A 24647-nucleotide genomic window follows, 5' to 3' on the forward strand; every position below is an offset into this window, starting at 1 on the left:
TGCTATGATCTCGCTTTCTTTTCTTGTAGCTCCCGCCCATTCCCTGCCTATCCCTGCCCTGATACCAAGCTGCTGCCTCCTTGGCAGGCTCTGGAAGGTACAGAGGGACAGCACTGGGCCTCCAGTTTTCCTCAGACCTGCAGGAAGGAGAGTGTGGGGACAGTCAGAACCATGGCAGCCTGAATAGCACAACGGCTCCCCAACCTTCCAGTGGGTGTCAGCCTGCAAAGGCCCTGACCCCTGGTAATCTGGAAGAGTGTAGTAATAACATGGAGAGGGGACCAAAGGAGCCAAGAGACCAGAGCAGGAGCCTCTGTGGAGACTTGAGAATAGGCAGAGGGAGAGGGGACGGAAAGTCTGGGAAGAGGCCTGGATCACTGAGGAGGAGGCCCCTGAAGGAAGAGGTCAAAGAAACAGCTAGAAGATGATGAGGTGAAGAGAAGGAGACAGGAAGGGGGGAGAAACATGTGAGGAGAGAGGATACAGGATGTGGCCAGCCCATTCTAGGCAATCAGCATCTTGGGGACAGTTGTCCTTGGAGGCTTTCCTGACACTCCACTAGAAGAGATGGTGGGGAATTCCAGCCAGCAGACTAGAGGGAGGCATGGAGCTCACTGATGTGTGGATCTAATGCTGAAACAGAATGGGAGTAAGCGGGGGATGGGGGGGCAGTCCTATGCCATCATAGGCTCTGACATCATCAAAATAACCCAAGTTTCAAAATGAGAGGAGAAGGGAGAGAAGAAAGGAGGATGTCATGAATGGATGCCTGGGGGACAGGTGGGAAGGTCCCAGGGTGCTACTGAGGCCAGAAACAAGGCAGTAGAAGCTGAGGTTTAAAAAAGGGGGGGTGACTGGAAGAGTCCTATGCAGATATTAGTGTTAAATGTATGCACAAGAATACAAGACATCCTGAATGCCAAATAAATGAATATGACAAATTTTAAGAGAGGAAAAAAAAATCAAAGATACATGGTAAATATAAGAAATATAGTAGAAATATAATACAGAAACAATATAAAAAATGAGATTCAACTGAAATCAGTCATATTACTTGTATGAATAAATCTAAACTCACTACTAAAAGACTTTCAGGTTGATTCACAAAGCAAAACCCAGCTGTGTGTGAGATTATCCTTAGATCATGCCGAGGTGCTAACAATGAGATGAGGGCGTGGGGTGCACCAAGCAAATGCCCTCCAATGAGAGTAGGGATTGTGATCTTGATACCAAGGGAAAAACATTCAGAGGCAAAACCCTTCAGAGACGAGGAAGGACTTGGGATGGGGTTGGGGGGCAGAATCTGGGGGCAGGTGCCCAGTGTTCCAGGCAATTCCACAGGCCTGGGCTGGTCCACCACCTCTCCATGTGCTCAGTGATGCTCCTAGATTTTATAGCACTCTTGACAGATGGACGGATAGATGGGTGGATGGATATACAGATATATAGATATGTATTTAACTATTCTAGATAGGAAGTCTAACTACTAGGCAATAATTGCAGTTACCAGACAGACACTGTCTAGCTCTTCATCACTTTTTTCCCATAGAAATGCCAGATTTGCTACAGAACTGCTTAGACTACAAGGTATCCAGGAACCTCATAGTCAAGCATAGACAGAATATCCAGTCTTGTAAAAAGCTGACTCCCTTTAGGAAAGAATACAGTTGCTGTTCAACCCCGACTATCCCATGACAGCTTAGCATTTTCTTCCTGAGTCCTCTGGAACTTTGCAATTGCAAATAATCATAGCTCTTACTATCTGTGACACCTAGTCCTTGCAGCCCCAGAAGGCCAAGGTAGAAACAGTTAGGCTAAGAGGTGGTTTCTCTCCTCACTCATGCATTTAATGACTCAGTCCTGGGAAATCTGGCACAATATGGTGCCAACCCACAACGTTCAAGTTACTCAGCTGATGAAAGACCATGCGTTCTTCCTTAGGTCAGGGAGGCCTCTCGGTGTTAGGGAGAAACCCAAGGCTACTCAGGGGGCGTCCCTGCCACTGTGGCCTGAGTTTGGTCCCATCCAGATGAGTTGGTGTATGAGTTGCAGGACTGTCATTTAAAACCTTGGTGTCAGAGCACACCTGAGGGTGTGATCATGGGAAAAGAAAGTGAACAGCACTGGGGGCTCAAGAGATAGCCAAGGGGCTGGAAATTCCATGAGCAAAATCAGGGGATACCAAGTGGTGTGAGTGGCTTTTATGGGACTTGGGGATGGGGCTGATTTCATACCTGGGTCATTATGTCCCACCTAACAGCACAGGGTTTGCTCAGGGACCCAAGCAGAAAGGGTGTTGATAAAGGGAAGTAGATGGAAATGTTTAGGGAGCAGGAGCCTGAGAAGCCCCTGCAAAATTCATCCGGGGGCGGGGGGACAACTGTCACAGCTGGTGGTGGTTGCAGCCAGGTTTGCACCATATGCCCTCCTGCCCGCCTGTGACCCATGAAGCCTTGGCTACCTCTTCCACCTCCAGGTCTCACGTGGGCATCTCTCACTGGCTCCTCCCAGTGGCACACACTTACCTGGCCCCACAGGGGAAACAGCTGGAGGCTGAGCGGCAAGGGGAGGAGGTGGTGAGGATACTGAGTTGACATCCCGTCCAGGCAGAGGGCACAGTGAGATGACCCGAATGAAAATTAACTAGAAGAGAGAGGGAGTTTGGAGGAAGATGACACCAAGATGACAAGATAGCACCCACACAGCCCTCTGGGGGTTTGCAGAAATTTCAAGTAGGGGTTGGTGCTCATCTCATCTAGATCTTACCAGGCAGAGACACTGCAGCTAGGGATGCTAATTATGACAATTTGCTAATGATTCTTCAATTGTTGAAGAGCTATATACGTTTACCTAAACTTTAGTTGATGAGATTATCTTCTTCATCTCTGGAATGGTGCACAGTAAGCAAGCAAAAGCCTTGACTGAATGAAAAATACGCACGAATATGAACACAAGACAAATGAAAGAACATGGGCAGCACTAACTAGCTTCCAAACACTGTCCCTGTGATAAGTCCCCCCACTGATGTGATTACCCAGATCATGATCTAGCACGTGTGGGATCTGGAAGCTCATGGACTACAGCTTCCCAAGGCAGCATACCTGAATGTAAGACCAGAGATGGATCCATTAACCACAGAGACAAGGAAATGGATTTCACACCTAAGTATTGGAGTAAAAGCAGTGGAAATTATGAACGTGCATTTTTTTAATAGATTTTCACTGATTTTATTGAACCTGGTATAAATTTGTTTCTAAATTTCCTATTTCATGTTATAATGTGCCACAGAATAGGAAGAAGTATTTTCAGCTAAAAGAGACGTTTTAAATTAAGATGGTTGTTATATGACCCAGAACGCAGCACACAGGACTAATTAAATTCCAAGAAAGTACACAAAGGTCTTTGTTTTTCTAAAGATGCAGAGAAGGGAAGGGTCCACAAACTCTGTGCAACATCCTTCTAATTTATGTTAATCTGCCTCTTTCTCAGCATCTACTGCACTAAGAGAGAGAATAATGAACCAGATTTGGGGGTTTGAAACAGTATGGTCTGAAAGCCCAGGCCTGTTAGGGGTTGACAGGAGCAGTGCAACCTTGGGCCAACCCGCCACCTCCCTCCCTGAGCCTCAAGTGTCTCAGGTATAGAAAGAGGGGCAGAGAGATCTTCCACTGCTGACCTTTTATGCAGCTGCCTGAAGACAGATGGTCCTGCCATCTGGGCAACACTTACTCCTATCCCAGCCTCCCTTTCGTTCAAGGACAGAACATGAAGCAAAGCAAGAGGATGGCCCACAGGCAAGTCCATCCTTACCCACAAGCCAGAATTAAGGATATGGTTTTAAGGGCTTTTCTTTCAATTTAGCAAAAAAGACTTTGCCACGGCTTGTGACTGATGAGAAGCAAGCAACGTATTTCAGAGTCAGGGAAACCTGGCTGGCCCTGGGAAGCAGGAAAAGCCAGTCGCATGGGTATCTGCAGGGTGACTGCTCCGTGCTGACAGAGGCCTCCAGCCTGGGGGTACGCTCTTAGGAGCTGCCCCTCCAACCTCCCCTCTGCTTCCTTCTATTGATGGTTGAACACTGCAGATACTGGGGGTACAGAGGTGACCAAATCCCATCCCCTCCCCCATAGCTGAATTGGAGAGATCTTTATATAACTTGGCATTTTCTACAAAATGTGGTATGAGGATGGAGGAACCCAGAAGAAAAGGCCCCAGCCCTATATACAAAAGGCATATTAGTTAATCTATATGCTACTAAGTAAGTCTTCCTGGTTTGGATCTCAAATTGCTCCATGGCCTTCCAGCTGCGTTCAGCTACCAGCATCCTCTCCTGACTTTGGCCTACTCCTGTCTTCAGATTGGGTTTTGACATAGCTTTCCTCGGAATACATGTCACACACACAGCCCACAAATCCACTCCTCCGGCAATTCCTGCCTTGGATCCACATGCTCTGGCTTCTACTCGGAATCCTGGCTCCCAAACTCTGGCCTGTGCCCAGCAGGCACACTGGCCTCCCACCAAATGGGTCTGTACACCCATCAAGCTGAAAGGTGAGAGGCTGCTGCCGCCTCCTCGCTTCCACTCAGAAGATCTCTGAGCTGGGATCACCATAAGCTAAGTTGGATGGTTTTTAGACAAAGGGTAAAAAAGTGGCCTTACTGAAGATCAGGCAGCACTGAGGGGAGCTCTGCAAGGCTTAACCCAACAGACGTCCCTGCTAGGGTCTGGCGTCCATGCGTCAGAGCTACCACAAATTCAGGCCTTCACCTCTTCATAGGACATCATACTCAAGGGAGGGACACCGATATCAGCCCTCCCTTGGGGTGTGTGTGCAACTATTATTTAATTATGCCCATCTATGGAAGCGTGTGTAGCTGTGTAAGTAGAAAAGATGAATGTGGGGTAAGTTAGGAACCATATTGTGACATTAAGTAACCAGTACTCACCAGCGGCTGATTCTCCTCCCCTTCACGGACACATGGAGGAGGAGTCACACGATGTGGACTGATCTACTTCCTGCCAACAGGCTGTGACTGGAAGTGAAATGTGCCCCTTCTGGGCCAAAACCCTTAGGAGTCAGACGCACTTCTCCAGCTCTTCCCTTGTCTTAACTTTGAGGAGGCCAAAATATTCTAGATGGTGAGAACTACTTTCTAAATTTTTTCAGAACCCATAAATAGCGAGAATTCATTTCTTTGATGATCCTAGCATGTCTGCTCAAAAGACTGCCCAGAATACCCTCTTTGCTCCCTGTTACCTAAACACTGGGTCCAAACTACAAAGAAAATGCTGTGTCCAGACCATCTGCAATCTTGTATTCTGCTCTTTCTTTTAGAAAGCCTGATTATTGCTTTTGTTGACAACATTCTAATGACTGTTCTCCCTCATATATGAGAATACATAATGTGCAAGTAACAGTCTCTCAAGTCATCATTCAGAGAAAGGAAGACAAATCATAAACAACTGAGACTGAAAATAGCAAAAGTTGCCCAGATACTAAGTTCTTAAAATCTTGATTCAAAAGGAATTTCTGTAACCTGTTTTGTTTTTTCTTTTAGTTTTAATTATACAAAAAACTAGCTACGTGTGAAAGGGAAGCACATTTCGTCCTCCCAGGCAGCCGCATCTTACCTATGCGGTAATGCTGGAGCAAGTGCCTGGAGCAAGCGTGCAGGTGGAGTACTGGTCTAGAGAGAACCCGTCACCACTACAGCTGTGGCCCCCGCCCCACCCTGCAGAAGCAAATACCACATGGGTTTTTTGCCAGAATCTCAATGGAAACGTTTCTGTTTGCTTTGCTTTTTACACTGAGAGCTAAACAGCAAAATTCAGGATGTGGAAATGTGAAATCACTGAACAGATCTTGCCATTTCTACCAATCCGACTGGCCATTCAGGAAGCGCAGGGCACATGTCGGGCACCGGACAGCAGGGCGTTTTCGTCTTCTTCTTCGGGAAACCTGAAGCTGCAGGCCCCTCTTTCTGAGTATCTTTCATCATTACCTACTCTGCGAACTCTCCATACAGATGTACATTCTCAAAATCTTGGGTGGCAACGGACCATCATTTATTTTTAAATGCAATTTCTGAAGACCTCTCAGTAGAAATTGCACATTTTCTCTATTTAGAACAGGCTTCACGTTGACCCACTCCTCATTAGGGTATAAACGTCCTCCTGTTGAAGGTGACTGCTCATACTATGAGGATGCCTAGGACTGTCACAGAAAGTACACACCAAGTTTAGACCCAAACACTGCAACATCTCAGGAGATGCTAAAAAGCCATTTTCTTGCTGCAGAGAATAAAACTTGATGACACAGCTTCTTCAAAAGCCTTGCAAATTTAAACATAGTCACATCATCTGAATCACCCTAGCTGGAAGACTTAAAAAATGAATATCCACCCCAGCCCCCACTGCTCTACTCTGAGATCCCAAACTAAAATAATCAAGAGTTTTGAAAACAAACCAAAAAACTTTATTTACAAAAGTAAATTTTAACTCACTTTTATATATCATATAATGTTAATGCTGACAGCAACAGAGCCTCTGGAATATTTAAAACACTTGGATTTTAAAATACATTGAGGTTTGTGCAGCTCATTCCCCACTAGTTATAAAACTTATAAATGTTTCTTTAGCTTTGTTGTTTGGTCATGTCTTTGTGCAGAAGTCACGCTTCAGGGTAGGTCTGCCACCAGACATGATCACATAACCATTGGCTGTGGATTTCCAAGAAGCAAAGGAGCCAGTCTTAGCAAAGCCCGCACTGGCATTTTCAGCTGTTTAAATTTGAAGAGGAGTTCAGCAAAGCTTGTGCTCCCTAAAGAAACGGAAATGGGGGGGAAAGTCAAACTTCTAAATAAATTCAGCTGTACACCCCTTTCAAGGAAGCTTCAGAAACATAATCACATTTAAAGCTACATTCTTCCCTTTGAAAACAATTCCCCAAAGGTAATATTTAAATTATGAATTTCCCGAATACACTGTAAAATATAATTTGATATTAAAATGTCAAATGTATCCTACTCTGTACTTCAAAAAGGGACTTGTAACTACATCTGAAACTGTTAATATTTATTTATTACTTATTTACTTATTACTTATTACTTAATGATATTACTTAAATATCATTAATAAATGTGCCTGTCTACTTTCAACTACCATAATCTATATACTCCAATACGTTATCTAAAAAAAAGAATAAAGGCTTAAAATGAGTAATGCCTCAATCTCCAAGAAGCAAAGGTTCTCAACTGTGGTCCCACAGAGATTCCAACAAAATTCACGTGGCGTGGAGCCTGGGCATCTGGAGGCCTGAACACTACCCCGGTGATTCTGAGGAGCAGCCAAGGTCAAGAAACATTGCTCTAAAGGAAGTAGGAAGTGTATAACCTGAAAATCCTATTAAGCATCATCTTCCTTTTTGCCTCCATCCTACCACATACAATGGTAAACTACTCCCTCTCTCCTAGCTCCAATATATATGTGAATATGGTCCCTGTGACTCTAGGCCACAGGAAGCATCCTTAGCAAACATGCAGACACCAGAGGCATGTTCATGATCTTGGGACCTCATGAAGATGAACAGAAAAGTCTCACAATGTGATCATGTGGCTCTGATTAAGGCACGACTAACACGAGAGAGAGATCTGCTACATAGAATATGAGGGAGACAACTACTTCTCCTGTTTACTTTCATTGACTGGCCTCTGCCAGCCAGCTGAATTAAATATTCAATAAACCTCAACAATTTAGACAAATTTCTTATTTAATTGTTATTCTATAGTGTTCCCCGGACCTTACTAAAACCCAAGCACGGAGAATAAAAACATCCAGGAAGATATGAAACAACTCCAACATACTAATACACTGTGAAATGTAACAGACCATTTATATTCAATGCGATACTGAAATGGTTAGGTTTAAACAATCATCTTGCTCTTCATTTTCTATTTCTTCCATCTGTGCTCTGTTCCTCACTGTCCTCTTTTAAAAGGATTACTTTTTATGATTTTTTATGATTTCACTGTAGCCTCTTTGTAGCCTCTGATTCTGTTTTCTTACTTTAGTAATTGCTTTATGACTTCCAACATATACATTAAATGATATGTTTAATATCATTTAAATGATAAATCACCCAAGATCTCACTAAAGTGAGATTATACTACTTCACATATTAGCATAAAGGCCTTCCCATAGTACTTCCATTTCTCCCTTCCCAGTCTTTGAGCTACTATTGTCCTATTTTTCACTTTTCATGTTTTAACAACTCCATAGCATACTGCTGTTGTTTTTATTCTGTCAGTGGTCTTTTAAAAAGTATTTTTTAAGAGAAATAAACCTTGCATAAATAAACCCATGCCATTACCATTTCCAGTGTTCTGCAATCCTCTATGTAACCCCCCATCTCCATCTCATATTATTTTCCCTCTGCCCAAAGGACTTAATAGACAACATTTCCAGTAGTGTGGGTCTGCTGGTGACAAATTCTGTCAGCTTCTGTGTTTCTGGAATTATTTCATGGTCATGTGTTTTGAAAGATATTTTTGCTGGGTATAAAACTCTAACAAGACATTTTCTTTTCCTCTGGGTCCTTTACTCTACTAATCTATCACTTAAATTGCTTCCTATGAGAAATACATAGTCACTCTTATTTTTATCTCTGTAACGTGTCTTTTTCCTCTAGCTGCTTTTAAGACTTTTTTACCACCAGTTTTGGGCAATCTGGTTATGATTGCCTTAATATAACTTTATCATATTTCTCATGGCTTGGGATTCACTGAATTTCTTGAATCTGTGGATTTACAGTTTTCACCAAATCTGGAAAATTTCCAGGCATTATTTCTTCAAATATTTTTTTCTGTTGTACCTCTTCCTCCCTCCATTTCTCTCTTCTTCAGGGACTCCAATCACATGTGAATTAGGTGTTTTAAGTTCCACAGCTCACTTCATTTATGCTGTTCCTCTTTTTTCCTTCTTTTACTTTTGCATCTAATTTTGGATAGTTTCTATTGCTATGTCGCCAAGCTTGCTAATTTCTTATTATGGCATGTCTAATCTGCCCATTATTCCCATTCAGTGTACTCTTCATCTCAAACATCACATTCTTCACCTCAAAAAGTTCAATTATAGTCTTTTTATATCTTGTATGTCTCTTAATGTTCTGAAATACAGAATAGAGTTACAATAACTGTCTTAAGGTCCTTGTCTACTAATTCGAACATCTGTGTCAATCCCAGGTCGGCTGTAATTGTTTTTCATCTCATTATAGGTCCTATTTTCCTGTTTCTTTGTATACCAGATATTGAGACTTTGACCTTGTTGGGTGCTGGATATTTCTGTATTTCTATGTTTTTGAGCTTTGTTCTGGAATTACATTTCTTGAAAAAAAGTTTAATCCTTTTGTGCCATGCTTTTAAGATTTGCTAGGTGGGACCAGAATACACTCAGGTCTATTTAGTCTACAGCTAAATACTTCCCACTACTAGAGCAAGACCGTTCTGAGTATCTATGGCCCCTTTAATTATGAAATTGTGGGAAGAAGCATGATTCCTGAACATATATAAACAACTGGTAATGTGTGTCCTCTAATCCATGTAGACAGTTCTCCCCCCACCCTCACTCACATAGTTTCTTCACATGCATGTGCTGACCAGTAAGTATTCTTCTGATAGTTGAGGGAGACCCTCCGCAGATGTCTGACATTTTCTCTTTGTGTAGCTCTCTCCTCTCCGGGATTTCATCTTGTAAACTCTAGCTCCTCTGGTCTCCCTGTACTCTCAGCAACATGACCTCAACTCATGGAGCCTTGCAGGCTCCACCTAGGTTCTCGATTCCTCCCCACATCTGGGACATCTCGAGGTTATAATCTGGGGCAATCATAGGGCATATCACATTGTTCTTCATCCTCAGGGATCACTGTTCTTCATCACCTAACATACAATGTGTCAAAAGCCACTGCTTCATACGCACTGTCTAGTCTTTTTGGTTCCACAAAGGATAGCAAATCAAATCCCAGTTACCCCATCCTGGCTGGAAATGGAAGTCTATGCTTGAAAACTGTTTCCTCTTTTATTTTTAGTAGTTTGACTATTCTGTGACTACATATGGTTTTCTTCATATTTATCCTGCTTAGTGTTCACTCTAAGTTGATGTCCATTCTCCATTTTTAAAAATTTTTAGCCCCAGTCTCTTCAAACATTGCTTCTACCTCATTTTCTCTCTCCTCTTATTCTGGGATCTCAACTATGTGCATGTTTGGCTTTTTCACCATATTCTACCATGTTCCTTTTGTATTTTCAACCCATATTCTCTCTGTGTTTAATTTGCTTATTTTCTACACACTGCCTTCTGGTTCATTTATCTGCTGTGTCTGATACACCACTTAATCCATACACTGAATTCTAAATTTCAGTTATATTTTTCAGTCCTAGAATTTCCATTTAACTCTTTCTTATTGATTCCAGATTTCTGGTGACATGCTCTATCATTTTTTCATCTATTTTCTTGGTAATATTAGTTGTAGTTATTTTAAGACCCAATCCAGTAACTTTTATCTAGGTCACATATAAGTCAGCATCTGTTACCTTCTTTTCTTGTTATGTCTTTTAATTTTTGATTCAACACTAGATACTGTGTATTAGAAAGTATAAAGGTTCAGGATATATTTTGTTCCTCCTAAGAAGGTTATGGTTTCTTCTATAAGGCAGGCAGAATGCAAACAAGATTTCTGTTCTACTTGAGGCTAACTTTAGGTCTTCTCGGTTTCACTTTTTACCTTTACTCTTGGGGCTTGGTCCTGCTGTGGTAATGGCTGGGATGCTTATCAGAGCCACTTCACACCTGAGCAGCCCTGGAACACTACCCTTTGTCTCCCTGGCACTACGCTGTTGCTGAAATCTTTGCTCACATTTTTTTTTTTTTTTTTTTAATTTATTTGACAGAGAGCAAGATCACAAGTAGGGAGAGGCAGAATTTTTGCTCACATTTTTAGTCTCCTGGCTTCTGCCAGATTTCTTGAAATCTTATCCTGTGCACGTGTAAGATTTGATATGGGTCTCAAGTAAAGAGTACATCCAGGTTTTTGATTATTATTCCCTCCTACCAGTGATTTAGCTCAAGTTCTAGATTCTCAGGCAATTGTTAACCTAACCTCTGGCTACTCTGCCCAGTAGCACCACTGCCTTTTGCTGGGACTCTACTTGTGCTACGAACTGGCAAATTCCTTTGGAAGAAAGCTTGAGTAAATACAGAGTTTCCTCATAATGCTTTCCTTCTCATGGGGACTGTGGCCCCTCAATCAAATCTGGCCAGCATGGTTGCTACCAATTCCTTTACATAACTGTTTTATGTGATTTGTCAAACTTTTGTATTTGTTTTTGTGGCAGAGTCACTCCAATATAAGCAATTCCATCACAGCTATAACTGTAAGTCTCTAGAAAGTACATTCTTATCCGAGGTTTTCAAAACAGCAATAAACTAGTAATGTTATTAAATTTTAACATGAAAAATGGAGCGATCTTTGCTCCTCTTAAAAACAATTTTTGAATCCTCAACTAGTAAGCACAAATTTGAAAGTGATAATAATAAGGGTGCTTAAGAGTTAATTCTATTTTAGGATTCACATTACTGGGCAAGCTCCCTATCTAATTACATATTCTGAAAAATACAGTGAGGTGCTAATATTTAAAACTTTGTATTAGAAGAAACATTAAAATTCATACAAAATCCAGGTACCTGGTCATTTTAAAGCTTTATAATATTAGAAATTAAGATTAAAAAGAAACATCCAGGGGCACCTGGGTGGCTCAGTGGGTTAAATAAAGCCTAGCCCCACCTCGGGCTTTCTGCTCAGCTGGGAGCCTGCTTCCCCCCCCCTCTCTCTGCCTGCCTCACTGCCTACTTATGAGCTCTGTCAAATAAATAAAATCTTAAAAAAAAAAAAAATCCAAACTAAAAACCAAAAAAATGAATAAAATTAAAAATAACTTTAATAAAAATTATGAAAGAAAAATAACATAACCATTTAATTTATTAGTATACACTGGTGTTTGGGGCTCTCTGAAGAAGAACCCATCCTTTTCTGAATGTAAATAAAAGTTTACGCATGTATAAAGTTCGGATCGTCTTTTTAGAAAAAATTCTCAATAGTAACACCCAAACATGAAAGAAGACCAAAACCTAACTAGATAAAATAACTCACTAGAAATGCCTCCTACCAAGAAACTTAAAAAATAAGTGAGTCAATAACACAGGTACTGAAGAGGATTTAGATCTGCAATTACCTTCTAGTCCTATAGATGACAGGTGCCATGGAGCTGGTACTGAGTGGTAGACGAGGAAACACGCCAGCATGCTCAGCTGAGATTCCTCAAAGGACTGCCCACTGAGATAGGCATGCACACACACATCACCCCCAGCTGTGAGAGAAACACAAACGGAACTGAAGCAACTTGTTTTCTCATCTAGAACTCATTAAGCACTGACCATACACCAAATAGGTACTATGCTGGGAACTAGGGCTACAGCAGTAAGCAAGACAGAGTGCCTGTCACCACAGAGTGTGAAGTGTTATAAGGGACAGAGACATTATACAAATAACGACACAAACAAATACATAATTAGAAATTGTGATGAGTGCTATAAAGGAGTGGTGGTCACTGAGGTTTCCTCTCCAGACACCCACTTTAAGGCCCTTCTTCCCTGCAGTATACAACATTTGAGGGACTGACTTCAGGTCCAGAACTGGATCCTGATTACTATTAGCCAGACTTTCTCAAACTTTAAGGCACATTAGAATCACCTGAGAAAGCTGATTAAAACAGATGAGTGGGCCCACATCCCGAGTTTTTTAGATGGGGTCAGAAAAATTACATTTCAAACAAGTTCTCAGGTGATGCTACTGTTGCTCCAGAGATCACATTTTTGAAAACCACTGGTCCAGGACAATCAAGGCAATCCCATTCTCAGCACAATGATTGGTTCAGGAACTGGAAGACCTAAGCTATTCAGTAAGAGACAATCTCTGCCACAAGGACTGACTGAAGAATGTGTATGAGTTCCAATTCAAGGCAGAGACATGAGATGTTTGACAACACATTTGCTAGAGGCTTCTGAGAAATTTTCTCATTGTTATGGCAAAGCTCCTAAAAGCAACTCTATTCTTCTCTGCAAAATGCTGAGCTTGAGGAAAGGAACAGCCATTTTATTACCACAAGAAAAAGAACTCTGAGGATAAAGCCATGGCACAGAGTATGAATAATGGAACCTCTGAGAAATGGAGTTCAAGGCACTAAAATAAGATGATCCTTTGACCACCTTACCTATTCCAATAATGTAAGCTTATATGTGTCTTTACTGTTTAAGCCAGGTTCAGTTAGGCCCTCTATTACTTGTATACAAAGGCATTTTGTTCATAAAGAAAAGTTGGGGGAGGGGAAGGAGAAAGGGGGCGGGGAGAAAGAAATAAAAATGGCAGGAAAGTTGCCTGAAGTAGTGTTGTCTTAGAAGGCCTACGAGAAAGGGGGCACTTAAACTGAGGCTATAAGAATGAATATAAGTTGAGTAGGCAGAGAATGAAAGAAAAAGGTTGTAGGGAGGGAAAGCAGCATATTTAACAGTCCCAAGAGAGAAGGAAAAAGGGAAATTACAACTGATACCAAAAAAAAAAAAAATCTACAAACAATCATAAGAGACTATTATGGCAACTACACACCAACAAATGAGACCACCTAGAAGAAATAAAGTCAAAGTCCTAGAAACACATGTCTTCTGAGACACAACATGAAGAAATAGAAAATCTGAATAGACTGATTACTAGTAACAGGACTGAATTGGTAATCTAAAACCTTCCAATAAGCAAAGTCCAGGACCAGATGGCTTCACTGGTGAATTCTAGCAAACATTCAAAGAAAATTCAACACATATCGATCCTTCTCAAATTCTTCCCAAAAATCGGGAGGAGAGAATGATTTCAAACTCATTTACAAGGCCAGCATTAGTCTAACACCAAAACTAGACAAGGACACACACACAGAAAATTACATACCAATATCCCTGATGAACACAGATGTAAAACTCAACAAAATGTTAGCAAACTGAATTCAAAAATACATCAAAATACACCCATACCTCTGGCCACGGTTTCAAAAGACCTCACCAAAACGCTATCTCAAATGGAACATACCATGGAAACCATGATGTTCATGTTCCACAAGTTTGCTGGGGATAAAGGCTACTTAACAAAGGAGGACCCAAGAGTACTCACAGAAAAGCAGTTCCCTGGATTTTTGGAAAATCAAAAAGACCCTCTGGCTGTGGACAAAATAATGAAGGACCTGAACCTAGACCTGGACCTAGACCAGTGCCGAAATGGCAAAGTGGACTTTCAGAGCTTCTTTTCGCTAACTGCTGGGCTCACCACCGCATGCAGTGAGTATTTTGTAGTATACATGACATGGAAGAGAAAGAAGTAGGAATCATTCAGGAACACTCCTGCCCAATGAGAGTTCTCTCAAAGGGACCTCTTAAGTAGTCCCTTAAGGAATCTGCCCCATAGCTTCTCCCTGTATAAAGGATTGAATGAACAGGCCAGGATCCTCAGAAAATGTACAAGTAAAATCTAGCCATTTGACAAGCGGAGTACTGCTTGCATCCTCTTGCCCACAATAAATTATTTTTTAATTCCTCAAAACAATAACAATAACAACAAAAAAACCATAATACTTTAAAAGGATCACACACACCACAACCAAGTGGGATTTATTCCAGGAATGCAAAGATGGTTCAACATCTGCAAATCAAAGTGATACAGCACAATAACAAAACAAAGGATAATTAAGCAAATATTAATAAAGAGGAAATCAGTATTTCCTTATTCCAAATGTAGAATATTATCATTTATTCCGATTTTCTGTAACTTTAAAACTGTTCATTTTTAAAATATTTTAAACATCATTACATCTAAAGATAATAATCTACTTTTTTTTGACAGACAGAGATCACAAGTAGACAGAGAGGCAGGCAGAGAAAGAGGGGGAAGCAGGCTTCCCGCTGAGCAGAGAGCCCGATGCAAGGCCCAATCCCAGGACCCCGGGATCATGACCTGAGCTGAAGGCAGAGGCTTCAATCCACTGAGCCACCCAGGTGCCCCCCCACTTTTTTTTTTTAAGATTTTATTTATTTATTTGACAGACAGAAATCACATGTAGGCAGAGAGGCAGGCAAAGAGAGAGGGGGAAGCAGGCTCCCCACTGAGCAGAGATTCCGATGTGGGGCTCGATCCCAGGATCCTGGGATCATGACCTGAGCTGAAAGCAGAGGCTTTAACCCATTGAGCTACCCAGACGCCCCAGATAGTAAACTACTTCTAATAAAAGAAAGAATAAAAATCATATGATCATCTCAATAGATACAGAAAAGGTATTTAATAAAATTCAATATCTATTTATGATAAAAACACTCAACAAAGCGGATATAGAAGAAATGCACCTCAACATATAAAGGCCATATATGACAAAGCTGTAGTTAACATCATATTCAACTTTGAAAAGCTAGTAGCTTTTCTTCTAAGACAAAGAACAAGACAAGGATGCCCACTCTTGTCACTTTTATTCAACGTAGTAGTGGAAGTCCTAGCCACAGTAATTAGGCAAGATAAAGAAACAAAAGGCATCCCAAATGGAAAGGAAGATTTCAAACTATACTACTAAGCTATAGGAACCAAACAGTCGGTATCAGCATAAATGCACAACGTCCATGGTACAGATAGAGAGCCCAGAAATAAACACACACATATAAGGTTAATTACTTTACAACAAAGGAGTCAAGACTACATAGTAGGGAAAGGATAGTCTCTTCAATAAATGGGGATGGGAAAATTGGACAGCCATATGCATCTTACACTATACACAAAAAATAACTCAAAATTAATGACCTGACTGTTGAGACCTGAAACCATAAAACTCCGAGAAGGAAACAGAGGCAGTAAGATCCCTGACATCATTCTTTGGTGCTGAATTTTTGGAACTGACTCCAAAAACAAAGGCAACAAAAGCAGAATTAAACAAGTGGGACTACATTAAAAGCTTCTGCACAGCAAAGGAAACCATCGACAAAATGAAAAGGCAACCTGATTTAAAAAAAAAAAAAAAATCTGCAAATCACATATCCAATAAGGGGTTAATACCCAAAATATATTTTAAAAAACTCAAACAACTCAACAGAAAAAAAAAGGTTCAATTAAAACATGTGCAGGGAGAGGCGCCTGGGTGGCTCAGTTGGTTAAGCATCCGACTCTTGATTTCAGCTCAAGTCATGACCTCAGCGTCATGAGATTGAGCACCATTTGGGGCTCCACACTCAGCAGGAAGTCTGCTTGAAATTCTCTCTCTTCCTCTCCCTCTGACCCTCCCCCTCCTCACGTGCGCTTTCTCTCTAAAATAAATAAATAAACCTTTTTAAAAATGTGCAGGGACGGGCGCCTGGATTGCTTAGTTGGCTAAACATCTGCCTTTGGCTCAGGTCATGATCTCTGGGTCCTGGGCTCGAGCCCCGTATCGGGCCCCCTGCTCTGCAGACAGGCTGCTTCTCCCTCTGCCTGCTCTTTCCCCTCGTGTGCTCTCTCCCTCCCTGCCAAATGATTAAAAAATCTTTAAAAAAAATGTGCAGGGAATCCAAATAGACTTTTTTTTTTTTTTTCAAAGAAAACATAAAGATGGCCAACAGACTAATGAAAGATGTTCAACATCACTAATTATCAGAGAAATGCAAATCAAAACCACAATGAGATATCACCTCATAGTTGTTGGAATGGCTATCATCAAAAGGCAGGAAATAAGTATTGGAAAGAATATGGAGAAAAGGGAACTGTCTTACATTGTTAGTGGGAATGCAAACTGGTACAGCTGCTATGAAAAACTGTATGGAGGGTCCTCAAAAACTTAAAAATAGATCTACCATACATGATCCAGCAATTCCACTGCTGGGTATTTATCCAAAGAAGAAAAAAAAAAAAACTAAACCAAAAAGATATTCACTTTATTTGCAGCATTATTTACCATAGCCAAAATCTGGAACAACCTAAGTGTCCATCAGTGGATGAATGGATAAAGATGTGGTTATATACACATAATGGAATACTACTCTGCCATATAAATGAATGAAATCTTGCGACTTGCACAACATGGATAGGCCTTGAGGGTATTATGCTAACTGACATAAGTTAGACAGAGAAAGACAAATACCATATGATTTTATGTATATGTGGAACCTAAAAAACAAAACTCATAGATACAAAGAACAGAGTGATGGTTGTCACAAGGGAAGAGGGCTAGAGGTAGATAAAGAGTGAAGGGAGTCAGATGTACGGTGATGGATGAGAACTAACTAGACTTACTATCATGATCACTTTGTGTATATACAAGTATCAAATTATGTTATACCCCTGAAACTAATATAAATGCATTATACTGAAACCAATGCAATTTTACCTCAATTTAAAAGTGATGGTTCTTCACTGAAAAAAAAAATGCAAATTTTGGTAATCGCAATGGCAGGTCAGATTTGATAAAGAGCAATGTTGTAAACTACCAAATGCCCTAACGAGCAGTAAGAAAAACAGTAACTCAGAGCACTGTTTTAGAGACTGCGCCACTCACTGCCGAAGTTCATTACTGATATGAAATGTGCAAATCAGAGATTCTGCAAAGGTTAAGGACATACTTCTTATCAACAGCAAAGGTCTGCCATAGATGATCATGCTGAACTGAATACAAACAAAATATCAAAGCCATGTAGTAACTTGTAAATTTCCCAAAGAATGAGATTTTTTAAAAAAATATTTTAAAACTACATAATCTTTTGAATTCTAAGAGAAAATGACAGAACAATGTAGTTGTTAATCAAACACGAGGAGGTTGAAATTGCTGTTTTCCATGTATACTCTTCATAATCTGGTTTACTCTTTTTTTCCAGAAATTTATTCCCTATATTACAGTACATAGCTTTTACCTAAATTATATTCAAACGCAGGTTCTACTGGCTACTAACAGCTTTAAAACATCAAGAATTATTACTACTGCTATTACTAAGGTTAGTATTTACCCCAAACAGGTTGTTGTCAGGTATGTATCAGAAGTTATTTGAAGGAACTGAAGAGAATAAAAAGATCAGGATGTTGACTAAAAATCAATTTCAAACATATATCACACATTAGACAGGTTTCCAAAAATCAAAAGGCCCCTCATTTGCCTCACGTGAGGCACAGTACTTCTACACTATTCCCCTGCAATCATAAGTCTATACTTCTAAGCCACAGTCACATGATGTCCCAGGTTCCCACTGAATGACTCAAAGAGCTGGTAAAACAAACCTTCATTCTAAGCACACATCGAGTTTTCAGTGTACACGGGCGGAAGGGAAGGGAAGGGAAGAAAACAGCCTGTTGACTTCATAGCTAGGTGACAGGCCACACCCTTAAGAAACAGCAGAGAGAGACACCGGAAAGGAAACAGGATCTGATGCTAGAAAAAATAAAACAAGTTCTTAAGTGTCATGTGGTATTTAAAATGTATAAATAGGGGCGCCTGGGTGGCTCAGTGGGTTAAAGCCTCTGCCTTCAGCTCAGATCATGATCTCAGGGTTGTGGGATCGAGCCCCGCATCGGGCTCTCTGCTCAGCAGGGAGCCTGCTTCCCCCTCTCTCTCTGCCTGTCTCTCTGCCTACTTGTGATCTCTGTCTGTCAAATAAATAAATATATTTTAAAAATAAAATAAAATGTATAAATATACATAAATATGTATGTATATGTACATATATACAGTCTCATAGTGTATTAAGCAGACTTAAATATATTTTTTAAAGAAGTTGAAGTAAGTAAGCGGAGTCCAATTCACCTAAATGAAAACATTACAGCTAAAGCCATTCTAGCTTATATTCAGGATCATCTTGGTTAGCAATGAAAGAAAATGTTACAACTGAAAAGCCTGAGTCCCAGTATCTTAAAAGCACCAGGAACTCTGGAAAACAGTACGGGGGTTCCTCAAAAGGTCAAAAATAGAACTGCCCTACAACCCAGGAATTGCACTACTTGGTATTTAACCAAAGGATACAAATATATTGATTTGAAGGGGCACCTGCACCCCAGTGTTTATAGCAGCAATGTCCACAATAGCCAAATATAAAGAGCCCAGATGTCTATCAACAGAATGGATAAAGAAGATGTCACACACACACACACACACACACAATATTACTTGGCCATCAAAAAGAATGAAATCTTGCCATTTGCAATGACGTAGTAGAACTAGAGGGTATTATGCTAAGTGAAATGAATCAGAGAAAGACAAGTACCACATGACTTCATTCATATGCAGAATTTAAGAAATAGATGAACATAAGGGAAGGAAAGGAAAAATAAAATAAGATGAAAATAGTGAGACAAACCGTAATAGACACTTAACTCTAGGAAACAAACTGGGGGTTGCTGGAGGGGAAGGGGAGGGGGAGAGGGATGGGGTATCTGGGTGATGGGCATTAAGGCAGCACTTGATGTAATGAACACTGGGTGTTCTATGCAATTGATGAATCACTAAATTCTACCCCTCAAGCTGTTAATATACTATACATTAATTAAATTGAATTTAAATAAAGAATTTTAAAAAATTGAAAAGCACTAGGCATAATGCTATTATTACCTTGTAGCCACTGGTCCAGAGTATTATCAATAGTGCATTTTACAACAGGAAGAAACTCAGAATTCATAAAGAGCCCCCGCTTAGGGTGATTCTGAAGCCGCTCCTGATGGCTCCTGGAGCTGAAAAATTCTAACACCAGCTTTATCTGCCAAAGTTCAGATGTTTCACACATTTCTCTTCTTCCTAGTCTTCTCATTGCCTTGAGGAGATAAAAGTAACAGCAGTCCACTTAATGAAAGAAAAATGAAATTGCTCTAATCGTCTCTTCCTCAGAGTTGTGTAATATTTTTAAAATATGGCTCATAGATCAATGAAGGGCAGAGGGGAATCCATTCCATGTTTTGATGCAGTTAGCCCCAGAGAAGAGGGTACAGATACATGTCCACCCTCTTCAGTGTGGTCCCCACATAAATAGCTTTTAGGTAAAAGCAACAAAGGCAAATGACCTCATTCTTGGCTCAATGGCTCTGAAAAATGAAGACCCGCTAGGTCTACTGCCATCACCTCTGGGAAACCCACGTAGAGTACAATGACTTGGCCAGGGAACCCAGGGATCAGAAGGCAAAACACTACTACTAATAATATTGTTCTTGGGACCCATCTGCAAAATCACCATGGCTGCAACCAGCAGGGATGTTCTTCTGTAGACACCTGCCCGTGACTGTGAAGGGATAAAGGTTCAGAGCATAAAAAGGGAATACTTTTGGCCAACAAAAGAAAAACAAAACTCATTATTTAACTGCTATATAGAGAGGCCCTGTGACAAATAGTGTTAGTGTGGACATCACAAAATTATACTTTCCAATTAAAAGATGTGGATGGATACCAGACAATAATGCCATTCTGGGCCTATCTGATTATATTAGAACTTGCCTTTTAATTAAGAATATAACTTGACAGAATGTGATTTTCAGGTTTTGGGAAATTCTCTCCTTCCTAAGTGTCATTTCCTACTTTTCAATAAAGATTATTTTGCCATTAGAGATTACTTCCTTTGGATTTAGACAGTGAGTCCCACATGCTTATCTGTGAACTTGCCATGTCACATTCACTTAAAGAATTCTTTAAAAATCACAGATCTGGGGCGCCTGGGTGGCTCAGTGGTTAAAGCCGCTGCCTTCGGCTCAGGTCATGATCTCAGGGTCCTGGGATCGAGTCCCGCATCGGGCTCTCTGCTCAGCAGCAAGCCTGCTTCCCTCTCTCTCTGCCTGCCTCTCTGCCTGCCTCTCTGCCTACTTGTGATCTCTCTCTGTCAAATAAGTAAATAAAAAATCTTTAAAAAAAAAAAAAAAAAATCACAGATCTGGACCTCATCCCAGAAAATTCTGTTTCAGTACATGATACAGAACGGGACTTAAAGATCTGTATTCTGAAGATTACTCTATAAATTTAAGCCCAGTTAGAAAACTACTGGCTAAGCTTAACTGCAATTTTGGGTCTGAAAGGTGTGATACTATTAAAAAGTCTTGTGTATTACTAATAATCCAAAGTGAATAAATTGGCCTGATCCTTTAGGGAAGTAGTTAAGCATCATTTTCTGCATTACCACTTTTAGGCTCTTTTAAAACAGCAAGGAAGTTGGGGGAAATTGGAAGGGGAGGCGAACCATGAGAGACTATAGACTCTGAGAAACAACCTGGGGGTTTTGAAGGGGCGGGGGTGGGAGGTTGGGGGAACCAGGTGGTGGGTAATAGGGAGAGCACGTGTTGCATGGAGCACTGGGTGTTATGCAAAAACAATGAATACTGTTACGCTGAAAAAATAAATTAATTAATTAAAAATCAACCAAAAAAAACAATAAAATAAATTTAAAAATGAACTCCAGCTTCCTAAATCCCTACATACTAATACTAAAACCTCTTGCATGCTTAATCACACAAGCATAATTTCACATTACTGCCATCACTAGAGCACGGTTTGTTCACTTACTGCTCATTTGCATTTCTTTTCTGTGAAGAGGCTTTGCAGGAAGGAGGAAGAGAAGGATGCTAGGGGAGAAAAGCAGGGAACGTGCTCTTCCCCTGATAGTCAAAGGAAGAGAAAAAAGGGGAGACTGGGAACCCTAGAGTTCCTGGCATCATAAATTCTAAGCTTTTTTTTTTTTGGTCATAAGTAAAGCTTTTAAGTTTTATAGGGTTCCCTTTTTTGAATCGCTAAAAGCAGTGAGAAACCAAAAAAGATGGACACACAGGGAACCTTACCTCACTGTTCAGTGTGTTAATTAAAATACAGTATAAATGTCATCAGAATTGAACTGGTTTTTGAACCATACCTGATCCATTGCTATGTATGCAGGCAGCATCTCTGGGGTCTCCTGAGTAACACATTCATACAGTACTGAAGAAAACAGATCCAGAATTTCCTGTTTCTGTGGAAAATTAGAAACTTTTTGTAGCACATTAATTTATATTCCAAAATCAATTCAACGTTGTAGAGCAACTACATGGCCCATTCTTACACTCAACAGTCAATAATACATAGGGTAAAACAGCTATCTCTTTATAAAAGCATAGTGAATGCAACACTAAACATCAATCAAATGTAATAAAATTAAGTCTGAAGGGACAGTTAGGGCTATAAGTGCTGTGAGGAGAGGAAGTATCAGCTGCAGTAAAATGAGCTGACAAGACACTACAGAGACGTGCCTTGGGTTAGGCTGGCAAGAGCAAGATCCAGAAAGAAAACCCAGCATCCACAAAGATGCACTAAAAACACCGAGCGGAACAGGTATGGTGGAGGCAGCACAACCAAACTCAGTTGGGCTAAAGGACAGGCACGGACTTTCACCAGAGACCTGCAGCCTTGAATGCTTGCCCAGCCCTTACTAGCTGTGCGATCTTAGGCAATGTGCTAGCTGAGTGGCAGTTTCCTCATCTGCAAACCTGGAATGATAAAGTACCTACCCTCAGAGTCAGAATCCATAAGAAAATTACATAAAATACTGAGCAAAGTGTCTAATAAATAGTCAAGATTCAGTAAGTTAACGGGGTTACAATTATCTCACTTAGTCATCAAAACAACAATGTAAGGTACGTTCTATCATAATCCCACTTTTAGAAACAAGGAAACTGAATTCTGGAGAGGCTAAAAAATTTTCCCAGAGCTACACACACTTATAGGCAACAGGCCCTCAATCCCAGATGTCAAATTCCTACATCCAAGCTTTGGATTAAATAAAAGATCTACTGGGCACCCTTTGAATCCTGAAGAGAACACGTTTTATGACCAAGAGAAAAAAGCTATAAAATGCGAGGAAACAAATAATAAAATTATGTAAAAATAAGAGACAGTAAACAATGAAAATATCAATCAGTACAAGAAGGCACATAAGAAAGTATCACCTATTGAAATTAACATCTTAGACATCTTAAGTTGTTTCTTCTGTCAAGGTAGGGAGTTACCAAATTTAATAATTTTAGACTAGAAAAAATCTGGGGCACTTAGGTGGCTCAGTTGGTTGAGCTACTGACTTCAGCTCGAGTCATGCTCCCAGGGGCCTGGGATCCAGCCCTGCGTCAGGCTCCCTGCTCAGCGGGAAGCCTGCTCCTCCCTCTCCCTCTGCCGCTCCTCCTGTTTATGCACTCCTGCTTTCTCTTTGTCAAATAAATAAGATCTTAAAAAAAAAAAGACTATGAAAAAATCTGTATTTGCCAAGCAAAAATCATCCAACATACCCGAGTTTTTTGGTGGTGTTCACAGATAAATAATAAGTTGTAGCCTGGCAGCTGAATAAAACATGATACATACCTGACCCATGTTCACAGTTGGTTTGCAGAAATATTCGGCAAATGACAGAAGTGCTGGGTCAGAGGTAAATGCTGAAATTGTTTCTGGCTAAAAAAATAAACAATAGCAACAAATGTGAAATATCAGAGGTTATTTTCCTTATTGCTCAAATTGTAGCATATGCAGCTGTAAGAAAACTACCTGTTTTCACACAACGTTCCCATAAAGCCCCAGGTTGTACAAATTTGCTAGAGCTTCACCAACCTATCCTGCTGAGAAGTTACAAGACGCTTTTTCACATAAGCCAAACATAAGCTACTGGCTTATCAAAGGCCAATAATAAATAGGTCTTTCTTATACAACTTGCCCCCAAAAGGCTTTCCCCTCTCCCTCATTAACTGAAAAACAAGTAAGAAACTAGAACTGAAACTGAAAAGGTAAGAAAAAAAGACTACCACTCAAGCTACTCACTAAAAGCTAAATACTGTATGGATTCCACTTGTATGAGGATCCTAGAATAATCAAATTCAGAGACAGAAAGCAGAATGGTGGTCACCTGGGGCTGCAAGCAGGAATAGGAGTTGCTGTTGAATGGGTACAGAGGTTCAGTTTTACAAGATGAGAGTCCTACAGATGGATGGTAGCTAAAGACTGCACAACAATATGAATGGACTTAATATCACTGAACTATACACTTAGGGGTTACAATAACAAATTTTATGTATGTTTTACCACAATAAAAAAAATTGGAAAAAAAAAGAGATTAACACTCAAGGTTCAAGAAAATGGAATATGGAATATATGGAATACAAAGGTATTACAATTTTCCACTGAGGTTTATGTTTTGCTTCTGAATTCGCTTGAAGCAGGAAATTCTTTTAATCTTTACGGAATTTTCCAATTCAAAATCAAGCATAAACTTTTCTATTTTCTTTACAAATTAGATTAGGGTCTTTGAGATGGGCTCTAATTTATACAAGCAAGAGAGCTTAAGTTAAACCATATCCAAAAGTCCTTCAGAACTATTTCATAGACATCCTATCAAATACTGCCCAACAAAATTCATTAATGTCAACTACATCTACTTAAACCCTGGGAACTATTATAAAAGCTTAGTCGTAAATAACTGGTCTAAAACGAAATATGAGTTAAATTAAAAGAAATGCTATCTCCTTATGTGGAAAAACAAAGGTGGCTAATTCAGTCCCCTGGCTACCACTTAGCCA

At 40.3% G+C, this 24647-nt stretch overlaps 2 protein-coding genes across 5 annotated transcripts in view; one reads left to right on the forward strand and one right to left on the reverse strand.

Moving 5' to 3' along the window:
- Nucleotides 1-6461: 6461 nt before the first annotated feature.
- Nucleotides 6462-24647, reverse strand: part of ANAPC1 (anaphase promoting complex subunit 1) — a 102798-nt gene continuing 84612 nt past the window's right edge. For all 4 annotated transcript variants that reach the window (XM_045979423.1, XM_045979420.1, XM_045979421.1 and 1 more), the window contains 5 exons: nucleotides 23443-23529; nucleotides 21968-22063; nucleotides 19696-19894; nucleotides 12286-12420; nucleotides 6462-6821 (listed from right to left, as the gene is read on the reverse strand). In XM_045979423.1, coding sequence (XP_045835379.1) covers nucleotides 6706-6821; nucleotides 12286-12420; nucleotides 19696-19894; nucleotides 21968-22063; nucleotides 23443-23529 — 633 coding nt within the window. In that variant the 3' untranslated portion in view covers nucleotides 6462-6705. The remainder of the gene's footprint in view (nucleotides 6822-12285; nucleotides 12421-19695; nucleotides 19895-21967; nucleotides 22064-23442; nucleotides 23530-24647) is intronic.
- LOC123926131 (protein S100-A10-like) lies at nucleotides 12975-14475 on the forward strand. The gene is made up of 2 exons (XM_045979914.1): nucleotides 12975-13011; nucleotides 14153-14475. Exons 1-2 carry the CDS (start codon nucleotides 12975-12977, stop codon nucleotides 14473-14475), a joined length of 360 nt encoding a protein of 119 aa, XP_045835870.1.

This window comes from Meles meles, chromosome 15 (genome assembly GCF_922984935.1).
Source record: "Meles meles chromosome 15, mMelMel3.1 paternal haplotype, whole genome shotgun sequence".
NCBI classification, from domain to species: domain Eukaryota; kingdom Metazoa; phylum Chordata; class Mammalia; order Carnivora; family Mustelidae; genus Meles; species Meles meles.

Excerpts from the sequence above, each read along its gene's own strand:
- LOC123926131 (XM_045979914.1), top strand. The coding sequence starts at position 12,975 with ATGATTGGTTCAGGAACTGGAAGACCTAAGCTATTCA. Across the intron at positions 13,012-14,152 it reads TGGAAGACCTAAGCTATTCA|ACCTCACCAAAACGCTATCT; the intron begins GTAAGAGACAAT and ends CGGTTTCAAAAG.